This window comes from Ricinus communis, chromosome 7 (genome assembly GCF_019578655.1).
Source record: "Ricinus communis isolate WT05 ecotype wild-type chromosome 7, ASM1957865v1, whole genome shotgun sequence".
Classification (NCBI taxonomy): domain Eukaryota; kingdom Viridiplantae; phylum Streptophyta; class Magnoliopsida; order Malpighiales; family Euphorbiaceae; genus Ricinus; species Ricinus communis.
In genome coordinates this window covers 5,918,300-5,941,400 of record NC_063262.1, presented here as the reverse complement: position 1 = coordinate 5,941,400, position 23,101 = coordinate 5,918,300, and the positions used below count along the sequence as shown (strand labels likewise).

The window sequence follows — 23,101 nt, the reverse complement described above, 5'->3', positions numbered from 1 at the left end:
AAATTAAAAATTTATTATTTATTAATTTAACTTTATTAGAAAAATATATATATTACTATATAAATATTTGTAGTATAACTTTACATTGAATTTTTTTTTTGTTCACTAACTGTTAAGATGATTTGCATTATGTTTATATTATATTATGCCTATGTTAGGACAATTTACGAATATCTATTAACAAACTAATAAATGTTATACATACAAAAGATGAATGTTTATCAATTATAAAAATATTTTAATATACATCACAAATCAATAAATTTTTTATAAAAAATTAATATTTTATTTAAAAATATTGATGAATATTATTTTTAAATTTTTAAATTTTTGAAAATGACTGCCAAATGTTTTATTATTGTTATTATTATTTAAGAATGAGGTCTATTTTATATCATATTTAAATTATATATTTAGATTGCCATGCCATTTTTTAGTTTGTATTCTAAGCGGAGTTTGATGAAAAGGAATGATACTCTAATTAAATTTAAAATGTTTAGTAATACAAATTAAAAATTAGAAATAATTATGATAGTTAGTGCAAAATCTAGAGAGTAATCACTAAATCTTTGGTTTAGTCGGAGAGCTCACTGAAGGTTTCAAATTTGAACTTCTATTTCCATCTAAAAAGAAAAATTTAAAAACTATCCTGAATCTCAATGTGATAATAAGATGTTATATTGCAATTTAAAGATCAGGAACTTGAACAGAAAAAAGATATATTTATTACAAAGTATTGTCCACAATTATTTGAGTTTTGAATTTATAAGTGATTCCTTTCTCTATAACATTGCTTAACATTATAAGAAAACAATTGAAGCTATGATGGGCCATTAGAGACATAAAATGCCGATGATACAATTGGTGCATCTAATAATTTTAAGCTTTCAATTAGAGATAGCAGTGAGGCAGACCCATTTATGCAAGTATTCCTGTACAGAAGTCATGATTCTAAACAAAACTTTCCGCGTTTTGGCTTTTGGTGGACAAACAAAAGTCTGAGTCGCCACTTCCATCCCCATCAACGGTTTAATCTGTTGAATTGGAAGCTGTAATTAATAATAATAATAATATCGTTAAGAAACTAACGTATTCGAATATTGACTTGTATAAGCGATGATACATTTTAAACTCATAATTAATTTTAAGATCTACACACGTTATTGGCTTGTTTTTCTTTTTCCTCTATTTTATTTTAATGCATAGGAATATTAAAGGGTTAAATTGACGACCTTTATTCTTTTTATATATATATATCTAAATTTAAATTATATCATGTCGAATAAGACCCTTACTGATGGTAAGATACTTTCTAAAACTTTTAGTGCAGCTGCATATTCAAAATTTAAATTTAAATTTTTTATTAAATTAAAAGAAAAATTATCACCATATGCTCTTAAATAATATTTTTAAATATTAATAATTCTTTTTTTGTTAATTTACTTTTATTGGAGTTTAAATTTGACACTCAACCCCTGCATTTATTGATTTAGTATCATAACATAACATGAAATTTTTATTTATTTTTATCTAAACTAATTTCAACATATAATTTTAATAGTATTATAACTTTCTTTTAATTTGCATTTAGAGTATCTCATACCGCATTGATATGAAATCATCTCTATGCAAACCAAAAGTAGTGTAAAAGTTAAAACCCTTTCAAGAAATACAACTTTAAAGATTTGACCTTGTGATCTTTGGTTGTTTTTGGGCTAAAGGGACATTGAGTGGGATGGAATTGGTCATATAGTGATTAAAAGAAAAATTTTAATTGTTTTAATAAGTAATTATGTCTCATATTCCACACGGCAATATATTCTCCGTCTAGAAAGCAAAGTCAACACTTTTGGCCAAGGAAAACAAAGAGTAAATTAACACATGCAAATGGACTGCTTACCCTTCTTCTCTTTGAAAATGAAAGATAAATGTGTTTTTCAATTTAGGAGTGCGTAGATGGTTTAATTTTAACTTTGACTAACGTATCTAATTCAAATACCTAATAAAAATTTTGAAATAATATTTTATAATTTGCAATATCTATATAATTAATTTTATTATTAAATAAAAATATATACAATTTTTATTTAACAGCGTATAAATTATATAATTTAATTAAAATTTTAAATTTAAAGTTTAGATATATATAAATTAAAAAAAAAAAAAAAAAGGACATGCATTGGTGTACACCTTACTTCTAAAAGTCCATAAATTAAAGAGCCCATGTATCCCCCAGCAAGTATTGATTAACGAACAAACATGAAGTTTTCCACAGCGCGAAAAATGGGTACTTTAACACTGTGGATCTCCTATTTTTATGTTCTTCTACAACTATCTTCTCCAGCCATTGCTCAACCAGACTTCATGCACATGACCTGTTACAACGAAGAAGGTTTCTACTCTGCAAACTCCCCCTACCAAAGAAACCTTGCCAGCGTACTTTCGTCCCTAGCTTCCGACACCAGCACTGAATCTGGTTTTTACAATCTATCCGTCGGCGAAGCCCCTAACCAAGTAAATGCTATCGCATTTTGTAGAGGAGATGTTGGGGTAGATGACTGCCGAAGTTGCATTACTAACTCTACTCGTAAGATCTTAGAGATCTGTCCGAATCAGACGCATGCAATTGGAGTATATGATTTATGCAGGCTCCGATACAACAACATATCAATATACGGTGTTGTAGACGAATCACGCACTTTCTTTATATGGTATCCGAACAATGCCTCAAATGTAAACCTGTTCATTCAGGCACAACAAACTTTGTTTGATAGACTTCGAAGCGAGACGGCATCAGGGGACTCGACTCGAAAGTTCGCGACAGGAAACGAAAGTGCAGGATTCGAAAAAGTGTTTGCGCTTATGCAATGCAGTCCTGACTTATCCTTCCAAGGGTGTGATCAATGTCTGTCTGAGGCTATTTCGAATATTGGAAGCTGCTGCGCGGGGTTTACCTCAGCCAGTGTAATAAAACCCAGTTGCGATGTCAGGTATGATATCAAGCTTTTTTATGACCCTACTGCCTCTACCCCACCACAAGCGCCGCCCCCACGCCAAGCATCGCCGGTACCTGAGCCTCCTCCTCCTCCTCCTCCTCCTGAACCACAAACAGAAGGCAGGCACATACTAGTCTTCTTAAACTGCAGATTAAAATTCAGCGCTTAAAATCTCTAAATGAACACGATCTGAATTAACTTCTGCAGGAAAGGAGAGCAACAAAGCAAGGACAATCCTTATCTTCACAGTTCCAACTGTTAGCGTTGTGATAATATTTGTCATCTGCTTCTGCATCTTCCTGAAGAAGCAGAAGCCACAGGGAAAAGCTGAAAGTATAAGTAAAAGTTAGCCTGTTCTTGTTTTATTTCTATATTTCATTTCCATGTATGCTAACTTATACCTTCTTTTGTGAAGCCGTGGATGAAATAGAAAGTCCAGAATCTTTTCAATGGGACTTCGAAACTGTTAGAGTGGCAACGAATAACTTCTCCGAGGGAAATAAGCTTGGACAAGGTGGATTTGGTGCTGTTTACAAGGTAATATAGAACCCAAAATTCTAATGGTTGACATGTATTGTTAGAACCCAAAATTTTTGAATCTTTTAAATCTAATTAAGAGACAATTTACAGGGTACGCTGTCTAATGGACAAGAAGTAGCCGTCAAAAGGCTTTCTAAGAAATCAGGACAAGGAGATCTGGAATTTAAAAATGAAGTCCTACTGGTAGCCAAGCTTCAACACAGGAATTTAGTTAGGCTTCTTGGTTTCTGCTTGGAAAGGACTGAAAGGCTTCTCATCTACGAGTTCGTTCCTAATACCAGCCTTGATCATTTCTTATTTGGTAAGTCTACGAGTCTATTTAGTTTTCTGGTTTACATTTTTATCAAGATAAATTGTATCAATTGTCACTTTATTTCACACTAAATTTTAATTTGGTCATATATATTTTTTCTTTTTATTTGTTATGGTCATTTAATTTTAAGTTGAATACAGATTAGTTACTTATCCGAGATCTAATGATTTAATTCGCTAGAATAATGATATGTCTAAAGCATTCAATGTTAGATGAATACGTGTTTTAAAAAATTAATAAGTCATTACCCTAGTCATTAAACCATTTAATTAAATTACTAATTTAATCCAAAATCAAACACAATTTTAGGCTTCAAAAACTCTATAGGCTTTGATAATAAATCTTGGTTGTAGTTTTCTTATTTATCTTTTCATCTTTTTTTTTTATTATTACAATAATATCTTTTTTCAGCTTAATTTAATCAATATTAATTACTTTTTTTATTTATTTTTATCAAGATATTATTTTTAAAGTAATAATAATAATAATAATAATAATAATAATAATAAACAAAGAAAGAAAAAAGCAAAAAAAAAAAAAAGAGTGTCTAACCACTGAATTAATAATATTTTTACACTTGTTTGTATTTAAGCTATCATTTCTTTTATGTTTCTTACATGTCTACATATTTATTTGAGGATGTATGATTAGTTCCTATTTTGTGTAAAAACTTCAATAGTAAACGAGTGTCTAACCACCAAATTAATTAAATCTAGATGCTAATTGTAAAATAATAGATACGTAGAATTTACAGTATATGAGAATATTTTTTTCCTAATTGTTTACGACGCTAATCCATTGAAATTGATTTTTAAAAATTGGAATTCAATACTTCATTTTAAAGCTTCAAAATTAAGGATTTCATTTTATAGCATTAGAGATTGTGTATTGTAGATTTAGGAGATTTAGAGATTTTTTTTTTTCGAAAAATAAACCACCAGATTTTAGACAAGTGATTAATCTGTTACCCAGCTTAAAGTTAAATAACTTTAATAAAATAAAAAGAATTATGTGTCCAAAATAAAATTTAGTGTAAGTTAAGTGACCATTGTTATAATTATCCCTATTTTGATTATATCACATTCATTTCAGTTAGTCATTATAAATGATAACTGAATGCATCAACATGTAGATCCAAGGAAGCAAGGAATTTTAAATTGGGAAAGGCGTTACGAAATTATTTGTGGCATTGCTAGAGGAATTCTTTATCTCCATCAAGATTCTCAGCTTCGAATCATTCATCGTGATCTCAAAGCCAGTAATATTTTATTAGATGTAAATTTAAATCCTAAAATAGCAGATTTTGGTACGGCAAGATTATTCGTAATAGATCAAACTCATGGTATTACAAATAGAATTGCGGGAACCTTGTAAGTATTAACCAAGTTGAATATATATATATATATATATATATATATATATATAATGGTTATTAATTATTATAATATTTTGATAGATAATTTCTTTATAAATTAATTTCATTTTGTTGGTATATATGCAGCGGGTATATGGCTCCTGAATATGCATTACATGGACAATTTTCAGTTAAATCAGACGTTTTTAGTTTTGGTGTACTACTTTTAGAAATTATAAGTGGTCAAAAGAACACCTCTTTCGGCAAGGAACAGATAGATAATTTATTGAGCTACGTAAGTATGAGTAAATTATTTGTCTCTTTAAAAGAACCATTATAAAGATATTTATATAATGTAATCATTGACAAATTTTGCAGGCATGGAGAAATTGGAGACAAGGAACATCAATGAGCATTATAGACACCAGTTTGAAGTTCGGTTCGAGCAGTGAAATGATGAGATGTATCCAAATTGGATTATTATGTGTTCAAGAAAATGTGGGTAAGAGGCCTACCATGGCCAATGTTGTGCTCATGTTAACTAGTCACTCCCTTACACTTTCGGTGCCCTCAAGACCGGCATTTTTGATCCGACCCAACACTAATTCAGATGTCTCATCTTCATTGAGATATGATTCAAGACCGACCCAAGCTGAAGCTCTTCCCTTGTCCAAGAATGAGGCTTCAATTACAGAGTTATATCCTCGATAAGGTTGTATCATTAATTACTTCTTCACTTCCTCTTTTTTGCATGTTTTGTTTTTGCTTTTTATGGCCTATTTTTCAGCATTAAGCTATGTACGATTGTTTCATTTTCTTTAAGAGAAATTTTAGGTATAATCTGGTAAAATTAATTGCATAATAATATATGAATAGTATAATTATATTGGTTAAAATTATATTAAAAAAACATAAAAATATATGTTGTAGTTAGACACTTTTACACTTAAACCACTTTAATTATTTTTTGATGATAAAAAATATTTTATGTTTTATTTTCTTGCAATTTAATATCCTATTAATTATAATAATAATTATTTTATAATAAAATATTATAATTATTATACTAATTTTAAATTATAAAAATCTAAAAATATCAATTTATAAAAAATAAAAATATAAAAAAATTAAATCACATAATACTTTAAAATCACAATTCACTTTAACACCATAGTTTTTTTAAGTGTGAAAGTGTTAAACTGCATAACACCTTTTTTTTTTATATATTTTTTTCTAAAATATGATATTGCTAGTCACCTATAACTAAAACTAGCAATATATATCATTGAATAAAAATAAATATATATATAGATATATATTATTTACATTTCTTATTCTACTTTAACCCTTTTCTTTTTTACTATTTATCTAAAATAAAGAGTTGGTATCTTTCTTAAAAAGAAAAAAAAATTAATATATGATTCAATTTTTGTATTTTTTTATTACATTAAAACTCTCTTCAATTTTAATAAAACTAATTACTATCTCCTTTCGTATTAATTGAAGGACTCAACTGGTAATTTAAAATTAAAATTTAATTTTTAAATTTATTATTAAGTGTCAAACTCGTGTAAGGTTAATTTTATTATCAAATTATAATACAATCTTATTTTTAATACAAGTTAATTTTAGTGTCTAATTAAAATAATAAATTTAATATTATCTTAATTGTTTATAACTTTTATTTTTTACCATAATTTAATCCTAAAAAAATTTAGACATATTAAATTCAGCTGGAGAACTAAGAAGTTTTATAAAACCATTCACATATTTAGCTTATTTATTTGTGTAAATCCTGCTGTTATGTGCTAGTATATTAAGCTGCCGCATGGCAGCAGGAAATATTATATCTACTGGATGATGTAGAAGACCGATTCCAGATAAGAGTTTCTACAATTTGAGATTTGAAATTCAATTAAATATATATTGCTGACGAAGCCTCTATAAGGCTTGTATGGTGGCAATGTGGTTATTGGTAGACTTGGTTGGATGCGCAATGTGGGCTGAGAAACTGAAATGCAGCAGGTAGTGGAGGCAATTGGATCGTTGGCAGCGGTAAAGTTGTAAGCAGTGGCGCTCCTGGTGGCGGAGCTGCGGGAGTGGCCAAAAGGTTTAGAACCGCCAGGTTCTCACCGCTGAAAAGAAAACATGAAACTATGGCGGAAAGAAGCCATTTAATATTTGGTGATCGAGGGAGGAAGAATTGATTGGCTTCTTCTTTGGCAACATGGAGATTTGCTTGTGACTTGAGTTGAAGGGCATACGTGTCATGGCTTTCTGCAGCTCCTGAAGTACCAGAAACTAATTCATTGGAGTCTCCGTGGACAAAACCTCCTCTGACCATCATAGCTCCGTTTAGTAGAGAAATCTACATCTTAGAACATTCTTAAACTACAAACCTGGTACGATGTTTTTCCCTGTAGTTCTGTTGGAACTAAAATCTCAAGTTTCTATATAAGAAGAAACAAAAACAAATGGCATATAATATGAGGTGAGCCAAGCTAAATTAGCTTAGGCTACTTTGATGGAGGTGAGCTTATTTAAAAGTTCAATTTTAATTTGATAAACCCATTGCATTGGCACTAATGCTTTTTCATAGCATAAGCCCCAACGACAATTTAAAATTTATCAATTATCATACAGTTCGTTCCTTTTCTTGTCTTCTTCTTTATCTGCTGAACTACTTGAAAAATATAATTATCGAACTTAAACAAACCAGACACGAAGTTGCATTTTTACGAGTCAGCAAGAAGGACGGCTTCAGATTCACAACCAGACCTTAATCGGAAGCCTTGGCCTTCAACGGATACATGATAACAAAGTTTACAAGCACGCAACAAACAAAATGTATATAAAAAGTTACATAAGTTTCTTCTTCTTATAGAAAAAGAATTTGACAGTTGGCTTGGACTACAGAATAAAGAAAACATACATCTCTTATATCTGTTATTAATTAGGATGCTGTTCAGATTCTACTTATTGGGTGTTAATTAATAGATTGTATCATACTGGCCAATTCTCCTATGTAACAAGTTCGTCAACTTATATGCATTCTCCTTCTACTGTTACTGGTATTAAATTCTTAGCCTTCTTCAACCAGCACTCTGAAACTCCCATGACACTGCAAATGATCACCAACAGAGCTGTGGCTTGTTATTTGGCCTTTTAGGCTCAATAACAGCACCCAAAGCTGTCTTAAGTATCTGCAACTGTTGATAGCTATTTATTCCTTGCACCCATAAAACACACTCAGTCCACCCGCACATTATCGATATCTCTGCCTTCACCAACTTCCCTTTTACTGACCTCACTGCCCTTGCAATATCAAACATTAGCTTCCTTTTATCCTCACAGCTTAACATGACCTTGACAAGCTTTAGGCCCTGCCCAGGGCTGTACTCTACTCTTAACATGTCAGTCCCACCAGAAAATACAGAACTCAACCTGCCAACACCATATATTTCTTTTAGCTCTGATAGGGTGTTCACCAGATCTTTCAGACATTTGATTGTCTCTGCAAGAACCGATGCTTTCTTCCTCTGTGTTTTAGCACAATTGTGTTACCAGAACAAAAATCAATCAAGCTAACTAAAACCTAGAAGAAAAGGTCATATCTTTGTCTTTAGGTGGTGAAGGGTGTTACATCACATACCTTTATTAAGTTCGGAAGGACAGTGCGGAGTTCTGCAAATTGACCATTGATTCGAACTCGCCGTTTCCTCTCAGCTTCTTTGTGTTTCAGGGCAGACATTAGTTTGGCCTCTTCCTTAGGTATGGATGTGGCCAGTAAGTTTTTATAGTTTACTTCATCCATGAAGTTTGCTGCTGATGAATGAACGTTAATCTTCTTTGAATAGGAGCCTGAACTATAGCAAGTTGAAATAGGTTTTACGCCATGTATCTGTTGAGCAAAGAGAGCATATGAATAAAGAGAAAATTACACATAGAACGAGCAAGAGAGGGAGAGAGAGAGAGAGAGAGAGACCTGCTGCAGTGAAACCATGGAGATAACCACGATTTTGCTTCTTATAGAAGGTTTTTTTTTTTACCTTGAAAGGACTGAAATGATACCTGCTGCAGTGAAACAATGGAGAAAACAACTCTGCTATTTGTAGGAAGTTTCTCCACATCATAAAAATGGGAAAAAGAGGTGTAAATGCTAATTAATGTGGAATAATTGCAAGGCCATTGCCCTCCAGAAAAAATCAATAAGATAGGATAATATATGAGATGCGTATCGTCATGAAGATTGCTGATCAAAGTTATTGAATATCATCAATCTTGAAATAGCATTTTGCATATATAATAATATCAATAACTCCAAGATCCTGTAATCTGCAGTACCTGATATTTTCTTATATCTACTTTATGCAGCATCCCAGCTCCTAACACCATATGTGCAAACCAAGTGTCAGGACGAAAGAAAACCATGAAACCGGAAATGCAATGAGTGCTATTGAAATAGACTGGAAAACGGATACCAAATTCTCAACATTCATTAGCAGACATTTGTCCTTACAATCTGCAGAACAAGAACATAGTTTCTAAAAGCACAACTTTGATGTCTTTGTTTTGCATAAGAGAAGCAAGATCATAATTATACTAGAAAGGTAAGGTCAGCACTGTTGAATCAAAAAATAAATAAAAATTGCACTAGATGATGATAGAACTATTTCTGGATCAGAATCAGAAACTACGATTCTTTCCAGCACAACGATAACTTCAATATAATGGATCAATTATGTAAGATACTCAGGATAAGAACTTACAATTAGTAATTATGCAAACTATTAATACTGTTCCATGTAACAGATATTAATGGCATCATAACTAAAATACATGTTTAAGTTCGTTTTCAGTTGTCAATAATTAAGTTGAATTCAGAATCAAAAAGCACACAAGGCAAGAACAATAGTAGATATTTCCTTTCCTTTTCATAATATAGAAAAAAAGCAGATTGTCAACAACTCAACCATAACTATTTCATTATGGAGAACTAAAAGGTAATTTTAACTTTCCTTTTCAACTATGATACTATGTAGCCAATTTTTTCTACTCTATGCTATACCATTATACAGAGAAAAAAAGAAAAAGTTTTTTCCCCCTAAATAGAACTCCAAGAAACCTTCTTAATCTATCCCATTTCTGTCATCAAGCATCAGTCTTGAAACCAACGTAGATATCATCCTCTCCCATAACGAACTCCAATTCACTCTCAAAAGATCCTTCTATACTTCCATTTCTACCTGCAGTTTCTGGTTGTGCATCTCCATCCTCTTCAGTAAACTCACCACTCATATTTGACATCCCTCCAACTCCAGTTCCCTGATTTCCACTGGATTCTACCATCATAACTTTCTTCCCTCTCCCCATCACCTTTTTTGTTTTCCTTGCCACTGACTTTACCTTTTTATTCACAATCATCCCATCAATATCAACCTTGGTTCTCAGACCCCCCCTGCACCAAAGATCCTTATTGACCGACAATAACATTCTTTACCGTTTCACCTTCTAATCCCAAGCCACAATCTTTTCCACTTCTGTTTTCTCCCTCTTGCCCCCTTCCACAATCACCATCGTCACTGTCATCACAAATTACCACAAAGTCTTCATTTTTCCCTTTCTCTCCACCCAAGAAAGAATCACCACAACCACCACTACTTTCACCTTTCTTGTCACCCAAGAAAACACCCAAATCATACTTCAATGGAAAATACCCAAGCCCGCAATAATAGTGTTCTTTCCCTTCCACCACCATACCCACCGGCGGCGGTGCCACTGGTACCCCATGAAAAGGCCTCTTACAGTTTTGACACCTCAAACAACACTCCTTATAAACCCCATCATACTCGTACATATAGTAGCAATATAGACACACAGTCCAAAAAGTCCCAACTTCACTCTTTTGTAGGTCGTTATCATGCTGAATTTTTTTTTTCTTTTGCGGGTCTGATAAAGCATGCATCCTGGAAGAATAAGGAAATGCCTCTATGGAGTTCCTTGAACTGGTATTTAAACGGGTCGGGTTGTGAAAACGGGTCGAGGTCTCAGCAGAGAAAATACTGGAGCAGTAGAAAAGGCGATGGTTAGTGGGGATGATGAGAAGAAAGGGATAAGAATTAAGTAAGAGAATTGGAGCGAATGCGTGGACTTTCAGGTGGTGAGGAAGTAAGTGGAGAGTCCGATAAGGAGTTCGGGTACCAATTTGTTTCCTATGAAGGTGGCAAATGTGGAGACGGATATTAAAAATATATAGAATATGATTCACAGCAGGTTAGAAATAATATCAAAGAGAGCAGTGTAGGTTTTTAGTGACAACTGCCATAAATAAAAGTCTTTTCTCTTTTAAAGAAAAAACCGAGAGCTTCTGTGATTTTCTCTTCTCTTTTATTTGATCATTTCGACACTTTTAGAAGTATACCGTTAATAATTTTGTGACACTATTTTTTCTATTTCAATTTCTCTTTGAATTCTATATAGAAATGGATATGATTAGTTTAAGTTGATAAAAAATAAAATAGTAATGGAATTACAAGTAATTTATTATAAATTAAATAAAAAAATTTAATAATTTTAAATGTAAATTGCTAATAATTTTTAATATTTAATGTATTGATATCTATAAGTTTGTATTCGCAAGTGTACGACTGTTTTTATAATAAAAATAAGTTTATCTCAAGATCGATCTCATAAGAAACTGTAGTACCACTATTATATAGACTAATTATCACACAAAAATATTAAAAATAAATTTAAATACTCTAAATTAGTAATTTAAAAATTAAAATATTAATAAAATAGATAAATTATAAACTAAATATGTAAAGATATGATTGATGAAAATTATATGATAAAAATAGTATTTAGCCTAGCCAATTACTTAATAATTTTTTTATTTTAACTATAAGTCTAGATCTAATAAATAAAATGATGATATTTCTTTTTCTTTAATTACTCAAACTAATAATATAATAAAAGCTTTTTCTGTCAACATAGATTGAAGTAAAACATAGATTGAAGTAAAGATCACGTTTCTAACCTAAATAATTTCACAACAACTATTATTTTTGAATTAATATGATGGTCATCCAACTATAATAACTAAAACTAATAAAAATATGGAGATAAAGAAATCATTCATTAAATAAGACAAACAAGATCAATAAACACGTAAAAAGACTAAATTAAATATTTATGAGAACTAGTCTGACATATTTAATCAAATAATCATTATAATTAAATAGAAAGATATTAAAACAAAACTAAAAGTAAAAATTTCCTTTTTACTTTAGATCTTGAAAGAATAATAAACTAAAAACTAAAATATTTAGATAAGACGAATTTTAGAAAAAATTATAAAAAGAGGAATAATTGACAAATGCATACTATGTATATCAATTGTGTATTTGATCTTTAATATTTGGAGATATGTAGAGATACCCTTTTGTAGAGTCTTAACAACTCTTAATTATCCTAAATAAAAATAATTAATTAATAATAGACTATAATTATAAAAAACTAATTAATTTCTCCTTTAGACCTTTCTATTATTCGGCCAGGTCTCTAGACATAGCATCCCACGTGTTTTAATTTTGGGACTTGGCAGCATCAGTCTTATTTAAGCTCATTTGTTAATATTTAGCTTCATATCCTTTTTTTTTTATTAATGATATCCGAAATTAGACAATAAAACTAAAATGAAATAATAATCATATGTTTTCATATATTATATATAAAACATACTACTAAATCACTAAAATATTCTAAATACATATATATATATATATATATATATATATATATATATATATATATATATATGAATCTATTACGTATTTTAAAATATTAAAAGAATCACATATTTTTTATATTAAAAAGTTAAACTACATGATTAAATTTTATACTTCTTTCGAATTAAAAGATAATTCTAATTTTGAGTTGAACATCCACCTCTCTCCTTTCCTAATTATAACCGTTTAAAAAAATGTGTCTTTTCCTCAGTATTTTTGTTCATTTTAGCAGTTTTTAGAATTTAACTTTAAAAAAACAAAAAGGAACAGAAAATAAATAAAATTTTCTAAAGTAAAGTACCACATGAATGGCGTAATTAATTACTGATTTTGAAATGGTAGATTAAAAGAAGAGGTAGAGATGCTGATTCATTTATATCTCATATACCAGAAGATTCTAGGAATTCTTTTTATTCTTTCTTTAATAGCATTTTATTTTGAAAAAGAAAAAAAAGAAGGAACAATAAAGTGATAATAGAAGTTGAAACTAGAAAGCGTTAGGTTGTATTCATGGGTTGCAATTTGCAAATTGGGTGTGTGGATCTTAACATAACAAATTAACATCAGCGAAATCTCAATTTTTCAAACACAGCCATCAAAATATCAGTATCGATGAGATCTAAACCGTTGGGCAGATAGACAATCAGATCGGATCACATTCACAGCTGGGAGATTGGAAAAAAAAAACTCATGTAATTTGCCAATTTGGATTGTTTATTTTATTTCTTTTTACATTCTTGAGAGTCGCAAACAATTATGTTAAAAAATATAATCAAATATTAAATTATTTATGCTATGAGAACAATCTCTACATTTTTCGAATAGTAATACTATATTTCAATAATATTAATATCTGAATAATTTTTACATCCGAATTCTGACATTTCTGTACTTTTCACGTTTGATCCTTGACATTCAGATATTCCTATACTTTTTACATTTGATTTTTGACACCCATGTACTTCTATTTTAATCAATTTCATATCCTAACTTTTATATATAACCATGAAACCTACTTTTAGTGTTTGATCTCATTTGATTCTTGTAAAAATACAGCATATTGCCAAAAGCGCATAAAATAAATAGAACACTCACTTTCTTATAATGAAGAATAACAACCTAATTTGTGACGAAAGAAAGGAAGAATTAAAGGTTTTTTTTGTTATGATTTACAATGTAATTTTATTATTTCAATTTCAATTGCGTGATTTGAAAATTTAAACATTTGTGATTCTTTCAGCTCAATTGGTGAGCTCATTAAAATATGTCCGCAGCATTACAATTTGTTCAACCTTTCGTATTTTCAGGAGTGAAATCGATCATGAATAAAAAGTGAAATGTAAAACTGATTAAAAAATAGTGATCACTCGGAAAAACTAAAAGAGTGAAATAATATATTGTACCCTCAGTTAAGCTGTACACTGACAATTTACTGCTTTTCCTTTAGTAAAATTAGGACAATTGTCAGGCAGGAAATGGGGACCATCCAACTTCAGACTAACTGGCATTTTTCCCACGTTTTTGGAAAATGATGCTGACGACCAATTAATAAAATTATCACATAAGTCGTTTTCAGCCATTATCCTGTGCTCCGCGAAAAAACAACAGATACTGACACTATTTATCCAAAAGCATGTGTTAGCCAAACTATAACAAAGACACTTGTATGTCCATTACACATGTTTTGCTTAATATCCCAAAAAAGATAAAAAGAAGGAACAAGAATTCCAGGGCAAAAATGGTCATCTGATATCTCAAGCAAATAAAGAGAAAAACTGGGGGTTTCTAGGCATGTAAAAGTTCTATCTAATCGCATTACCAGAAACCTAGATTTTTCTCCGTAGTGTAAGCACCATATATATATAGACCTCAGTTGCAGCCACCACAAAAACCCCAATGTAGATGCAAATAGTTGTTGCGCACACATACAAGTACCTGAAGTAACAGATACATCAAATTAGTTTAGCATAAATGACATATGTCAGTATTGATGGCACCTGAGCAAATGCTTGAGCCACATCAACAAGTGTTATATTTACTTTGCATCATAAATCCTTTGCAAGTTCAGGGAGACTTACTTTGGAGAGAAGACGCTCCAAACAAACAAATGGTTCCTCATTAGGAGCAACACTATGGTATATGCAGTCAACAAAATGGAATTCAAACCCAGTGGAATTAGGCAGGGAAAGACGAGCATCGCTTTTAAAAATTGCCCCAAATCTACACTCTGGATAGTTACAGCATAGCTTGTGTCCTTCACAGATATGTACATCACCATGCTAAGAAGAACTAGCATGGGGGATGCATAGGTGATTATGAACATCAAAATGCCAGAAAGTAATGTGGAGTGACTTGAGAGGCCCTGGCAAAGAATAAAGCCAATGTTCAAAATTTAGATGATAATGACCCCATTAATCTAAAATAGTAAGAGAAAGAATTATATGAATTGTAAGGACATTGAGAAAGAGAATGTTTATTTTAACTTGGACACCAAAAGAGGGTATATTTAACTATAGCAGGAAAGTGAGTGTTACAATAAAAGCTCCAGCAACATCTATAGTGGCCAAGGTATTGCTGTTCCCTAGAGAAAAATGTCCTGCCATTCCCAAATAGCATAGTAAAGCAACCTAAGACAGTCAAAGAATGTGGCAAATATCAGTACTTGAAATGTAGTCAGTCCTTACATAAATAAAAATAACCAGCTCCTTATCAGCAAATACTTCATATAAATTTGATTTACCTGAAAAACATAATTAGTTACAGACAGTTCTACAAGTTACGAATATTAGTTACATCCTCTACTTAACACAAACCTTATTCTCACATCAGTTAGAATAAATATGGCTAAAGATTTCTACAAGGGTAATAATATCGCATATTCCATTCATTAGTCACAGTTGATGAGACTCCATGCTAACATATCTAGCTGTAATCTTAGCAAGTGATGTTATAGGAACTAACCTCAAGCCATTCCTTGTTTTGTGGACCACTGTAGGAATAATACAACATGCTGGCCAAGATTTGCATTAGAAGCAAAAAGACAGGCATTGAATTGATTGGTTGTTGGAGCAACAGTTGTAAAAGACACCAACATAACATGTATGCCAACCCAATTAAATATGACGCGTCTTTAAACTCCAAAAAAGGGGACTTGTCTTGAATGTTAGTGGAAACTAAATTAGATGAGTTCATATTGTGCCTTGAACATGTACTAGAATTCCAAATTGGCATAATCCATGGTAAGGCTGCAAAAGTGCCAATTGTGGCAATACCCAGAAATGTATAGATAATCTGAGCCAATATGGTAGCACGGTAACTGGATGATACATAGTTATCTTGGTACTCCATAATATGCCATAAAACCAGCAATCCAGATATCAAAAAGCAAAATCCAACCACTTGAACAATTTTTCTCTTCGATCTAAACAGACATAAAGCAAATAAGCCTAAACTGACCACTAAGAGGCCTGAGACCAGTTGAATTAATCTTATAGTATCACTCCCAACCTGTTCAAGCCACTTTGAAATGTCTGGAAGATGTGTCCAGTTAACACCACCCTGATGCCAACCCCTCAAAATCCGCCCAGAGATAAGAAGCAAGAATATGGAAAACAGTTGAAAATTAGTTCTTTCATAGCATCCCTTAAAATATAAAACACCTTCACTGCTCCCAGGAAGAAACTGTACTGTCTTTCGGAGTAATAACAGATATGATGTGGATATCAGAAAACTCCAAATATATTGCTCTTCCTCTACCAGAGAACTCGAACCCATACTCATAACAAGGATCAAAACAGCACCCAATATAAAGGCCTCATCTAAGCACCATCTATACTTGCTGTTGCTCGATTTAGAAAGCTGTTGCTTCTCCCCAGGGTAAACTTCCCTGCTCATGCAAATTATGATGCCTAATAATAATAGAGATGATAGGGTCATTGCCACAACCCCAACAGCAAGTGAGGAAACTGGTTTCTGCCAATCAACAAGAAACTGGTCAGACTAATTCATATTGTTCACAACCTTCAAGAAGAAAAAGAAAATGACATGGCCAACATTTGTTGTCCACTTTTTCAAAATCGACAACTGAATATACATACATCAGTGACACTGCGTGATAACCACTCACTTGCAGTTTTCAGAAACTCATGATATGCTGCATAAGTGCTCCTAAAATCATCCCTGCTTTTGGACCTATAAGATCAATTATAAACAAAGTAAAACCAGTGTCACTACTTACATGAAATACACAGAAAGCCGTGCAGGTAATACAAATATAACAAACAGAACTTTGTTTCATGATAAATATCAAATATAAGAAACCTACCCATATTCTTTCTTGAACTTCCAGGAGTTGTGCAAATTTGCAGCTTTCGTATATAAACAACAAAGTATCCTCTCCATGCTGACGCTGCATTCCCCAGTTCCAAACCCCAGACCATCACTAAAGCAATTGCACGGAAATTTTTCACATGATAAACCAGGTAATTGTGCTTCCAATAATCTGAGTAACTGCCAGGAATTCAATTCCAGTGCCCTCAGCTTTTGATCATCTGAATTCACCGAGAACAAACGAAAGGATGTAAAATGTAAAATTTCAAATATTATTAAGGCTTAAAACTAGATCCAGATGGCACCTCTTAATTTTAGAAGACCCCCCAGTTTAACATATTATAACAATTCGCAATGCTTTTGCCCTATATGGTTATAATCTTTCTATAGAAGGCACTGCAACTTTTACAGTTTAAACTAACTTCACAAAGAACTGCAACTTGCTATTTATTTCCATAGAATCCAGTGCCATTTCCTACTGAATAATTTCTCATTTTTATTTTTTTATCATTTCTAAAATGTTTCTACAGTAAACCAACAGACTGACAAACGAAAAACAGAGAAAGCTGACCTGTCAAAGCATCAAAAGTTCCAGAAATTAAGACACCGACATTGTTCTTAGGAATTGGAACACCAAATAGAAGAGCTAATGTTGGAGCAATGTCCACCTGGCCCATTTGTATTAATTTGCTAACAATGAAACTGTTAATTGCACAGCAATAGAACAAAAGCACAGTGGAAGCAATTTGAAAACTGAGCATTTCTTCTTCATTCTTATTTTTGGGGTCATATCAAAGACTACATAATTTTTAAGCATCATTTGACTAAGGACCAAATATTAGTCATCTGAAGAGATTGAATATGAGTTTATTACAAGAGAAAATAACCAACTGTTCCCTCAACTTTAGAGAGCAGCTAAAAGAATTTTGGGCTCAATTCATTATTTGATAGTGCTTCACATTGGTGATGATGTACTAGGTCTATGATTGGGACCTTCCCAAGTTCCAAAGCAAAACAAAATTTTGGAATTCTAGTTAGATAAACAGATCATGCTTTTGCTTCTGTAATCAGGAAAACTCAAGAGGAAGAAGTGCTATATCAAAAGGAGAGAAAATTTTGTTCTTTCAAATCATGAACTGAAGTAAACATCTAGATACCATCTGCTTTCTTTTCCTTTCTATTAACTTGACAACTATAATTAAAGAATCTCAAAGATGAATCAAAAAGGACATATGACATGTCCCAAAATGGAAATCTGGATAAACAATTTGGAAAAAGTACAATTCTTTTTATTCTTTGAACCAAAAGCTCTATAAAGAATGCAACATATACATCCAAAACACTATTCAAAATAGCCAACGCAAGGTTTTGAAGTAAGGAGAGAAAGAAACAGAAAAAACACATAAGGCATTATATATATATATATATATATAAAATTTAAAAGGTTAACATCAAGGCATTTTATGCAGGATGGTGGAATACAGAAATCTAAGAAAGACAGGGTTGTCTCTTACAATGAAATATATCCAATTAAGATTCTAGGCGTGTATTACTTAAATTTTGTGCCAGAAGCAGATGCAATAGGCCAAAAATTAGGAAGCTTCCAGTACAGAGTGAGTGAGTAAAAAGGGTTGTATAATTCACATACCTGGTGAACAGAATTATGTGTAGCCGATGCATAATCAGAGACACTGTTTTGCAGGCCAACAAAAAGAGCTAAAGAATCAGTTTCTTCGTATGAAGAGCCCCCATGATTACCACTCTCAGTCATGCCATGATCGCTTACTACTACCTACATAAGATGTACAGCAAATAAATATGACACAGGGACATGCAATGTATATCTACAGCAATGAAACCATCAACATTAGAGATAAAGCAAGTGAAGCTTAAGATGCAAATACTAGCCATCAAAAATCTCAAAAAATGCATAATTCATATCATGTATCATGGCAGTGATAGCACAGTCCCTGAGCCAGCAATGGGTGTAGCAGAATAATCCATCATAGACTCTGCATAATCCAGGAATTGTAATATAGGCAATGCTACTCCCACTCAATGAGTTCAAAGTTCATCTTGGTGTTAATTTATGACTTAATAATGTAACTTTTGAAGCTAATGTCCTAATCCTGTTGAAATAATGAGGGCCCATGAATATCTATGAACATCCATCTCCCAGAGTTGCTGAATTAGATTATGCCCAAAATAACACGGATCCAGAATTTTTAATGCTAGTCTAAGTACTTAGAGTTAGCTGAAGAGTACAGAAATGAGGTGAACCAACCAAAAGTGTCCGTCCTTGATTATCATTATTCGTCTGAATAGTACTTGAATGAATCATCTTCACCACTCCATCCATCTCCATAAGTTTTGGGCCCATCAAGAAACTGAAGTAGTTGAACAAACATCCAAGTGAAGCACAGGAAATAAAAGGGAAAAAAAATGACGCTTGATAGAAATGTATAATCAGGGTGCAAATAAACAAGGCAATACCTGCTGCGCCCACCAATATGTCCAACATGATCTAAGCCTAGATAATGAAGAATCTACAAATAAAGTTAGAATGAGAATCATATGACAGAAGAAAATGCAGCATGACTAAAAGAAATGGATATGATCAAGTCTTCAGCTATATTAATGCAAAAACGAAGATATCAATCCAAAAGAAAAAAAAGAGCTCCACACTTCCTAAATGTCACAAGAAATTAGTTAATATAAACAGAATCCTCTCAAACTGAACATCAACTTGCGCAAAAGACTTTGAAAACAGGAGCGGAAATAGAAGAAGCAAACAAAAGCTAGATATTGCCAGGTTCCATGTTCAGACCTGGAGGACCATATGAGGAAGAGTTGTAACTAGTGAGGTCAGCAAGTAACACAGTGGAGAAGATTGCAATAGAATAAAACCATGAAGCAGACATGAGCCTACTCAACAAAGACTAACCAACTCAAGGTTAGTTACACAAATTTTCTTTTTCTCTATATTCAAACAAATGGATTCCACTATATCTTTTATAACACCATGGTCTTTCTCTTGTAGCATTGTTGACATAACTTCCCATTTATTTCAAAGAGAAGCAATGTCAGAAGATTAAGTTATTAATTTTCAAACGAGAGGAGAACAGAATATGAAAAGGAGGACAAACAAGAGCATAGAAAGACATGAGAAGTATATTAAAATAACCCATAATTGAGTAAAATGATGGCAAAGGATTCCAGTTAACCTATATCCTCAACAGATGAATGGCGCTTTGCCATTAAATTCTTTTGTCGGGATGTTTAAAGTTAATCATCCTCAGCTTTCTGATACTTACTCTTAAGAACTGTCATCTGGCAGTCTTAGCCATAACTTTAAGCATAAGATGAATTGGGATGATTCTAAGCCTCGAGATACACTAAATTTTTTTTCCAATGAGGTGGAACAACAAGTGATAAAGCAAAAGCTTGAAAGCATATACAAAAATAAATAGTGCTCAAGCAATGGCCAGTTGCCTCTTCACTTTTTCTTTTTTCTTACAGGCAAGTTGCTCTTTCACTTGAAAGTCAAAGCAGTACAACACTGCACTATTACAATTCATATAAGTGCCAAAAATCAAATTGTTAGATTCAAACTAAATTATTGGCAACCAAAAAATTCACCAACCAGAAGATCCCAGTCATCTCTGCTAAGTTCATCCTCTAAATGGCGGGATACATTCTGATCTACTTGTACTGTGTCTTTAACCTGTAGCCAAAAGAAACTTAAGTAGAAACAAGAATAACAATAAAAGGCCTACAGCTACACCAAAATAAACAGCAAACAATATTTTGTTTATTATCTCGAGATTTCCACTGCCCCAAGCTAAAAATGATCAGCTAGGACATAAATAGAGGTCTTAATATTAATTTAAAAAATTAAAAAATTAAAAATAAAGACCATCCTCCATATTTCATTTAGTGTAATGCTCTTAGCCTTTTACAAGTTATAGTAGTGATGGAATATGTAAAGACTCAATAGCTAGCACATGATAACCTTAACAAGAAGCAGTCATGATGACTTACAAGTGCATAAAAGAGATAGGGATATATAGAAACACGGTATATACTGACTAGCAGAAAGCAATGTATAAAATGATGAAAACAGACTTACAAAAAAACTGCTAACTCCATCATATCTAACAAATAATCCAGGAAACAACTTAAGCCATGTCTCGTCACCAAACATGATCATTTTCCAACCAATTCTAAAAAACTGCCCTGCGATGCAGAAGTTATAGGGAAAAGAAAAATATTCAGTGATCGACAAGCTCAAATTCGACAATATAAATAAAAAAAGGATTCACTTTTTTCGACTAACCAAGAAGATTATCATCCAATAAAGCCTGTGTATTAAAATTGAAAGCCACATCCAAGAAACCTCCAATTGCACCAGAAACCATAGCCTGCAAATAAAGACAGTAAAAAAACGCATACAGAAAAGCATTACCTACTTGAGTTAAATTGTGAATTAAAAGACAACCTTCAAGCGAGGCATAGTAACAGTAGGAGGAGCAGCCTCGGCATGGTAACCAATAGCCATTCCACTATTTAGCAATGACTGAGTATAAGGCATTGCTTCAATCAAATCCTTCTGCGGAGGCTTGCCATCCTTCCCAAGCACAAATTCAGCTGGAAGACCATCAATAACCTAAGAAAAAACAAAAAAAGAAAAAAATAACACTAAAAAACAAAGTAATGCGTTGTATTCTACACGGACTAAAAATAAAATAGGAACATGATTGTCATGCGTACCATAAAAATTAGCCTGTCAAATGAAGGGGGGATTTGAGAGAGCTCCTGGATATATATATCACGTTAACTATATTAAAAAGAAGACAGTAGTGATTAAGCATTTTTCTTTAAAGAAAAAAAAAAAGGAAAAGAAACCTTGTATAATGATTTGAGGTCTGTCTCAGTTTGATTATCGACGACAGAATCGCAATGCGGTGCGTAAAAGCTCTCTCGACTGCTGCCATTAATTAAATCAAAAGGTAACAAGTATTAGCGGCGATTGTATTAGAGGAGAAAATGAGAAAGGGAAAAAATAGGAACCTACCTGATGCCTGAAAGAGCGGGTTTAACGGGGAAGAAGCCGAAGACGAAGAGAGAGAGACCGATCATTTGAATGAAAACAGCGGATAGTGTCAACACTGTTAATTTAAAACACGACATCGTTTCGGCCATATTCTTCTTTCTTCTTCCTTCTTATTCTTCCTCTGAAAGAGAGTGGTGGTAGTTTTTCAAGGTTGTGTTTCTTCCAGTGGATGTCATGTCACTGTACCCTGCGAAATTCCCTGGACTTTGTTTCGGAGAAATGATGTGTTTTTCTTTTTTGTTAAATAAAACAATTGTTTTTATGAATCTTAACTAAATATAGGATTAATATCAAAGTTTTCCAAACAAAGGATCTTTCATTGAGCTACAACACCATCATTATGCCGTGTTATTTGCAACGTTATGAGTTCCATTTCCGATGTTATTTTTTTTGTTTATTATTGCAACAAAATATTTTAGTATTGAAATATTTCGATACGTTTCATTTTCAAATTTATTCAGAATTACATATATAATTTAATTATAATTATTAAAATAAACTTTACAAAATTATTACTATAATCTCATTAAATAGAATATTAAAAAGAAACAAATGAATTTATATCTAATTTTTTATTATAAAATTATAATAATAAAATCTCTTTCTATAAGATTAAGAGACAAAATAATATTTTATAAGATAAATTATAAAAATTAAATTGTATAT

At 32.0% G+C, this 23,101-nt stretch overlaps 4 protein-coding genes across 13 annotated transcripts; 1 reads left to right on the top strand and 3 right to left on the bottom strand.

Moving 5' to 3' along the window:
* The first annotated feature begins 2,137 nt into the window (after positions 1 to 2,137).
* On the top strand, positions 2,138 to 9,939 carry LOC8267050 (cysteine-rich receptor-like protein kinase 44). Of its 4 annotated transcripts, none has more exons than XM_048377406.1 (8): positions 2,138 to 3,115; positions 3,204 to 3,335; positions 3,412 to 3,533; positions 3,627 to 3,837; positions 4,982 to 5,219; positions 5,351 to 5,498; positions 5,582 to 5,915; positions 9,578 to 9,939. In XM_048377406.1, the coding sequence occupies exons 1-7, from the start codon at positions 2,260 to 2,262 to the stop codon at positions 5,912 to 5,914; spliced, it is 2,040 nt and encodes a 679-aa protein (XP_048233363.1). In that variant the 5' UTR covers positions 2,138 to 2,259; the 3' UTR covers position 5,915; positions 9,578 to 9,939. The 4 variants fall into 4 exon arrangements, with proteins under 4 accessions (XP_048233363.1, XP_048233362.1, XP_048233361.1 ...); XM_048377405.1 differs by lacking the exon at positions 9,578 to 9,939 and adding an exon at positions 7,226 to 7,855; XM_048377404.1 differs by lacking the exon at positions 9,578 to 9,939 and adding an exon at positions 7,229 to 7,855 and having other exon boundaries at positions 2,139 to 3,115.
* On the bottom strand, positions 8,192 to 9,133 carry LOC112536590 (transcription factor bHLH131). Its single transcript, XM_025159395.2, has 2 exons — positions 8,856 to 9,133; positions 8,192 to 8,742 (listed from the first exon to the last, which is right to left on the bottom strand). Exons 1-2 carry the CDS (start codon positions 9,015 to 9,017, stop codon positions 8,335 to 8,337), a joined length of 570 nt encoding a protein of 189 aa, XP_025015163.2. The 5' UTR covers positions 9,018 to 9,133; the 3' UTR covers positions 8,192 to 8,334.
* Positions 9,940 to 10,098: 159 nt separating the features above from the next.
* On the bottom strand, positions 10,099 to 11,530 carry LOC8267048. Its single transcript, XM_015726308.3, is given in 2 exon segments — positions 10,099 to 10,649; positions 10,651 to 11,530. Coding segments are annotated over 2 exon segments (813 nt in total). The 5' UTR covers positions 11,169 to 11,530; the 3' UTR covers positions 10,099 to 10,354.
* A 3,083-nt stretch (positions 11,531 to 14,613) lies between these two features.
* On the bottom strand, positions 14,614 to 22,791 carry LOC8267046 (GPI ethanolamine phosphate transferase 2). Of its 7 annotated transcripts, none has more exons than XM_015726310.3 (17): positions 22,397 to 22,791; positions 22,228 to 22,306; positions 22,093 to 22,137; positions 21,821 to 21,988; positions 21,659 to 21,743; positions 21,452 to 21,558; positions 20,966 to 21,046; positions 19,816 to 19,868; positions 19,607 to 19,709; positions 18,971 to 19,114; positions 17,894 to 17,990; positions 17,318 to 17,543; positions 17,091 to 17,184; positions 15,955 to 16,965; positions 15,528 to 15,620; positions 15,072 to 15,355; positions 14,614 to 14,928 (listed from the first exon to the last, which is right to left on the bottom strand). In XM_015726310.3, exons 1-17 carry the CDS (start codon positions 22,522 to 22,524, stop codon positions 14,820 to 14,822), a joined length of 2,907 nt encoding a protein of 968 aa, XP_015581796.2. In that variant the 5' UTR covers positions 22,525 to 22,791; the 3' UTR covers positions 14,614 to 14,819. The 7 variants fall into 7 exon arrangements, with proteins under 7 accessions (XP_015581796.2, XP_015581795.2, XP_048232936.1 ...); XM_015726309.3 differs by having other exon boundaries at positions 22,228 to 22,309; positions 22,397 to 22,790; XM_048376979.1 differs by lacking the exon at positions 15,528 to 15,620 and having other exon boundaries at positions 22,228 to 22,309.
* Between the last annotated feature and the right edge of the window lie 310 nt (positions 22,792 to 23,101).

What these genes read in the sequence shown, in the direction of transcription:
- LOC8267050 (XM_048377406.1), top strand. Translation starts at nt 2,260, where the DNA reads ATGAAGTTTTCCACAGCGCGAAAAATGGGTACTTTAACACTGTGGATC. An exon ending in GATTTGGTGCTGTTTACAAG is followed by an intron (nt 3,534 to 3,626) that starts GTAATATAGAAC and finishes GACAATTTACAG; the next exon opens with GGTACGCTGTCTAATGGACA. An exon ending in TAGATAATTTATTGAGCTAC is followed by an intron (nt 5,499 to 5,581) that starts GTAAGTATGAGT and finishes CAAATTTTGCAG; the next exon opens with GCATGGAGAAATTGGAGACA.
- LOC112536590 (XM_025159395.2), bottom strand. Translation starts at nt 9,017, where the DNA reads ATGGATGAAGTAAACTATAAAAACTTACTGGCCACATCCATACCTAAG. An exon ending in TCCTTCCGAACTTAATAAAG is followed by an intron (nt 8,743 to 8,855) that starts GTATGTGATGTA and finishes GCTAAAACACAG; the next exon opens with AGGAAGAAAGCATCGGTTCT.
- LOC8267046 (XM_015726309.3), bottom strand. Translation starts at nt 22,524, where the DNA reads ATGGCCGAAACGATGTCGTGTTTTAAATTAACAGTGTTGACACTATCC. An exon ending in TTACTATGCCTCGCTTGAAG is followed by an intron (nt 21,744 to 21,820) that starts GTTGTCTTTTAA and finishes CTTTATTTGCAG; the next exon opens with GCTATGGTTTCTGGTGCAAT. An exon ending in AACTTTTGATGCTTTGACAG is followed by an intron (nt 17,544 to 17,893) that starts GTCAGCTTTCTC and finishes CGGTGAATTCAG; the next exon opens with ATGATCAAAAGCTGAGGGCA.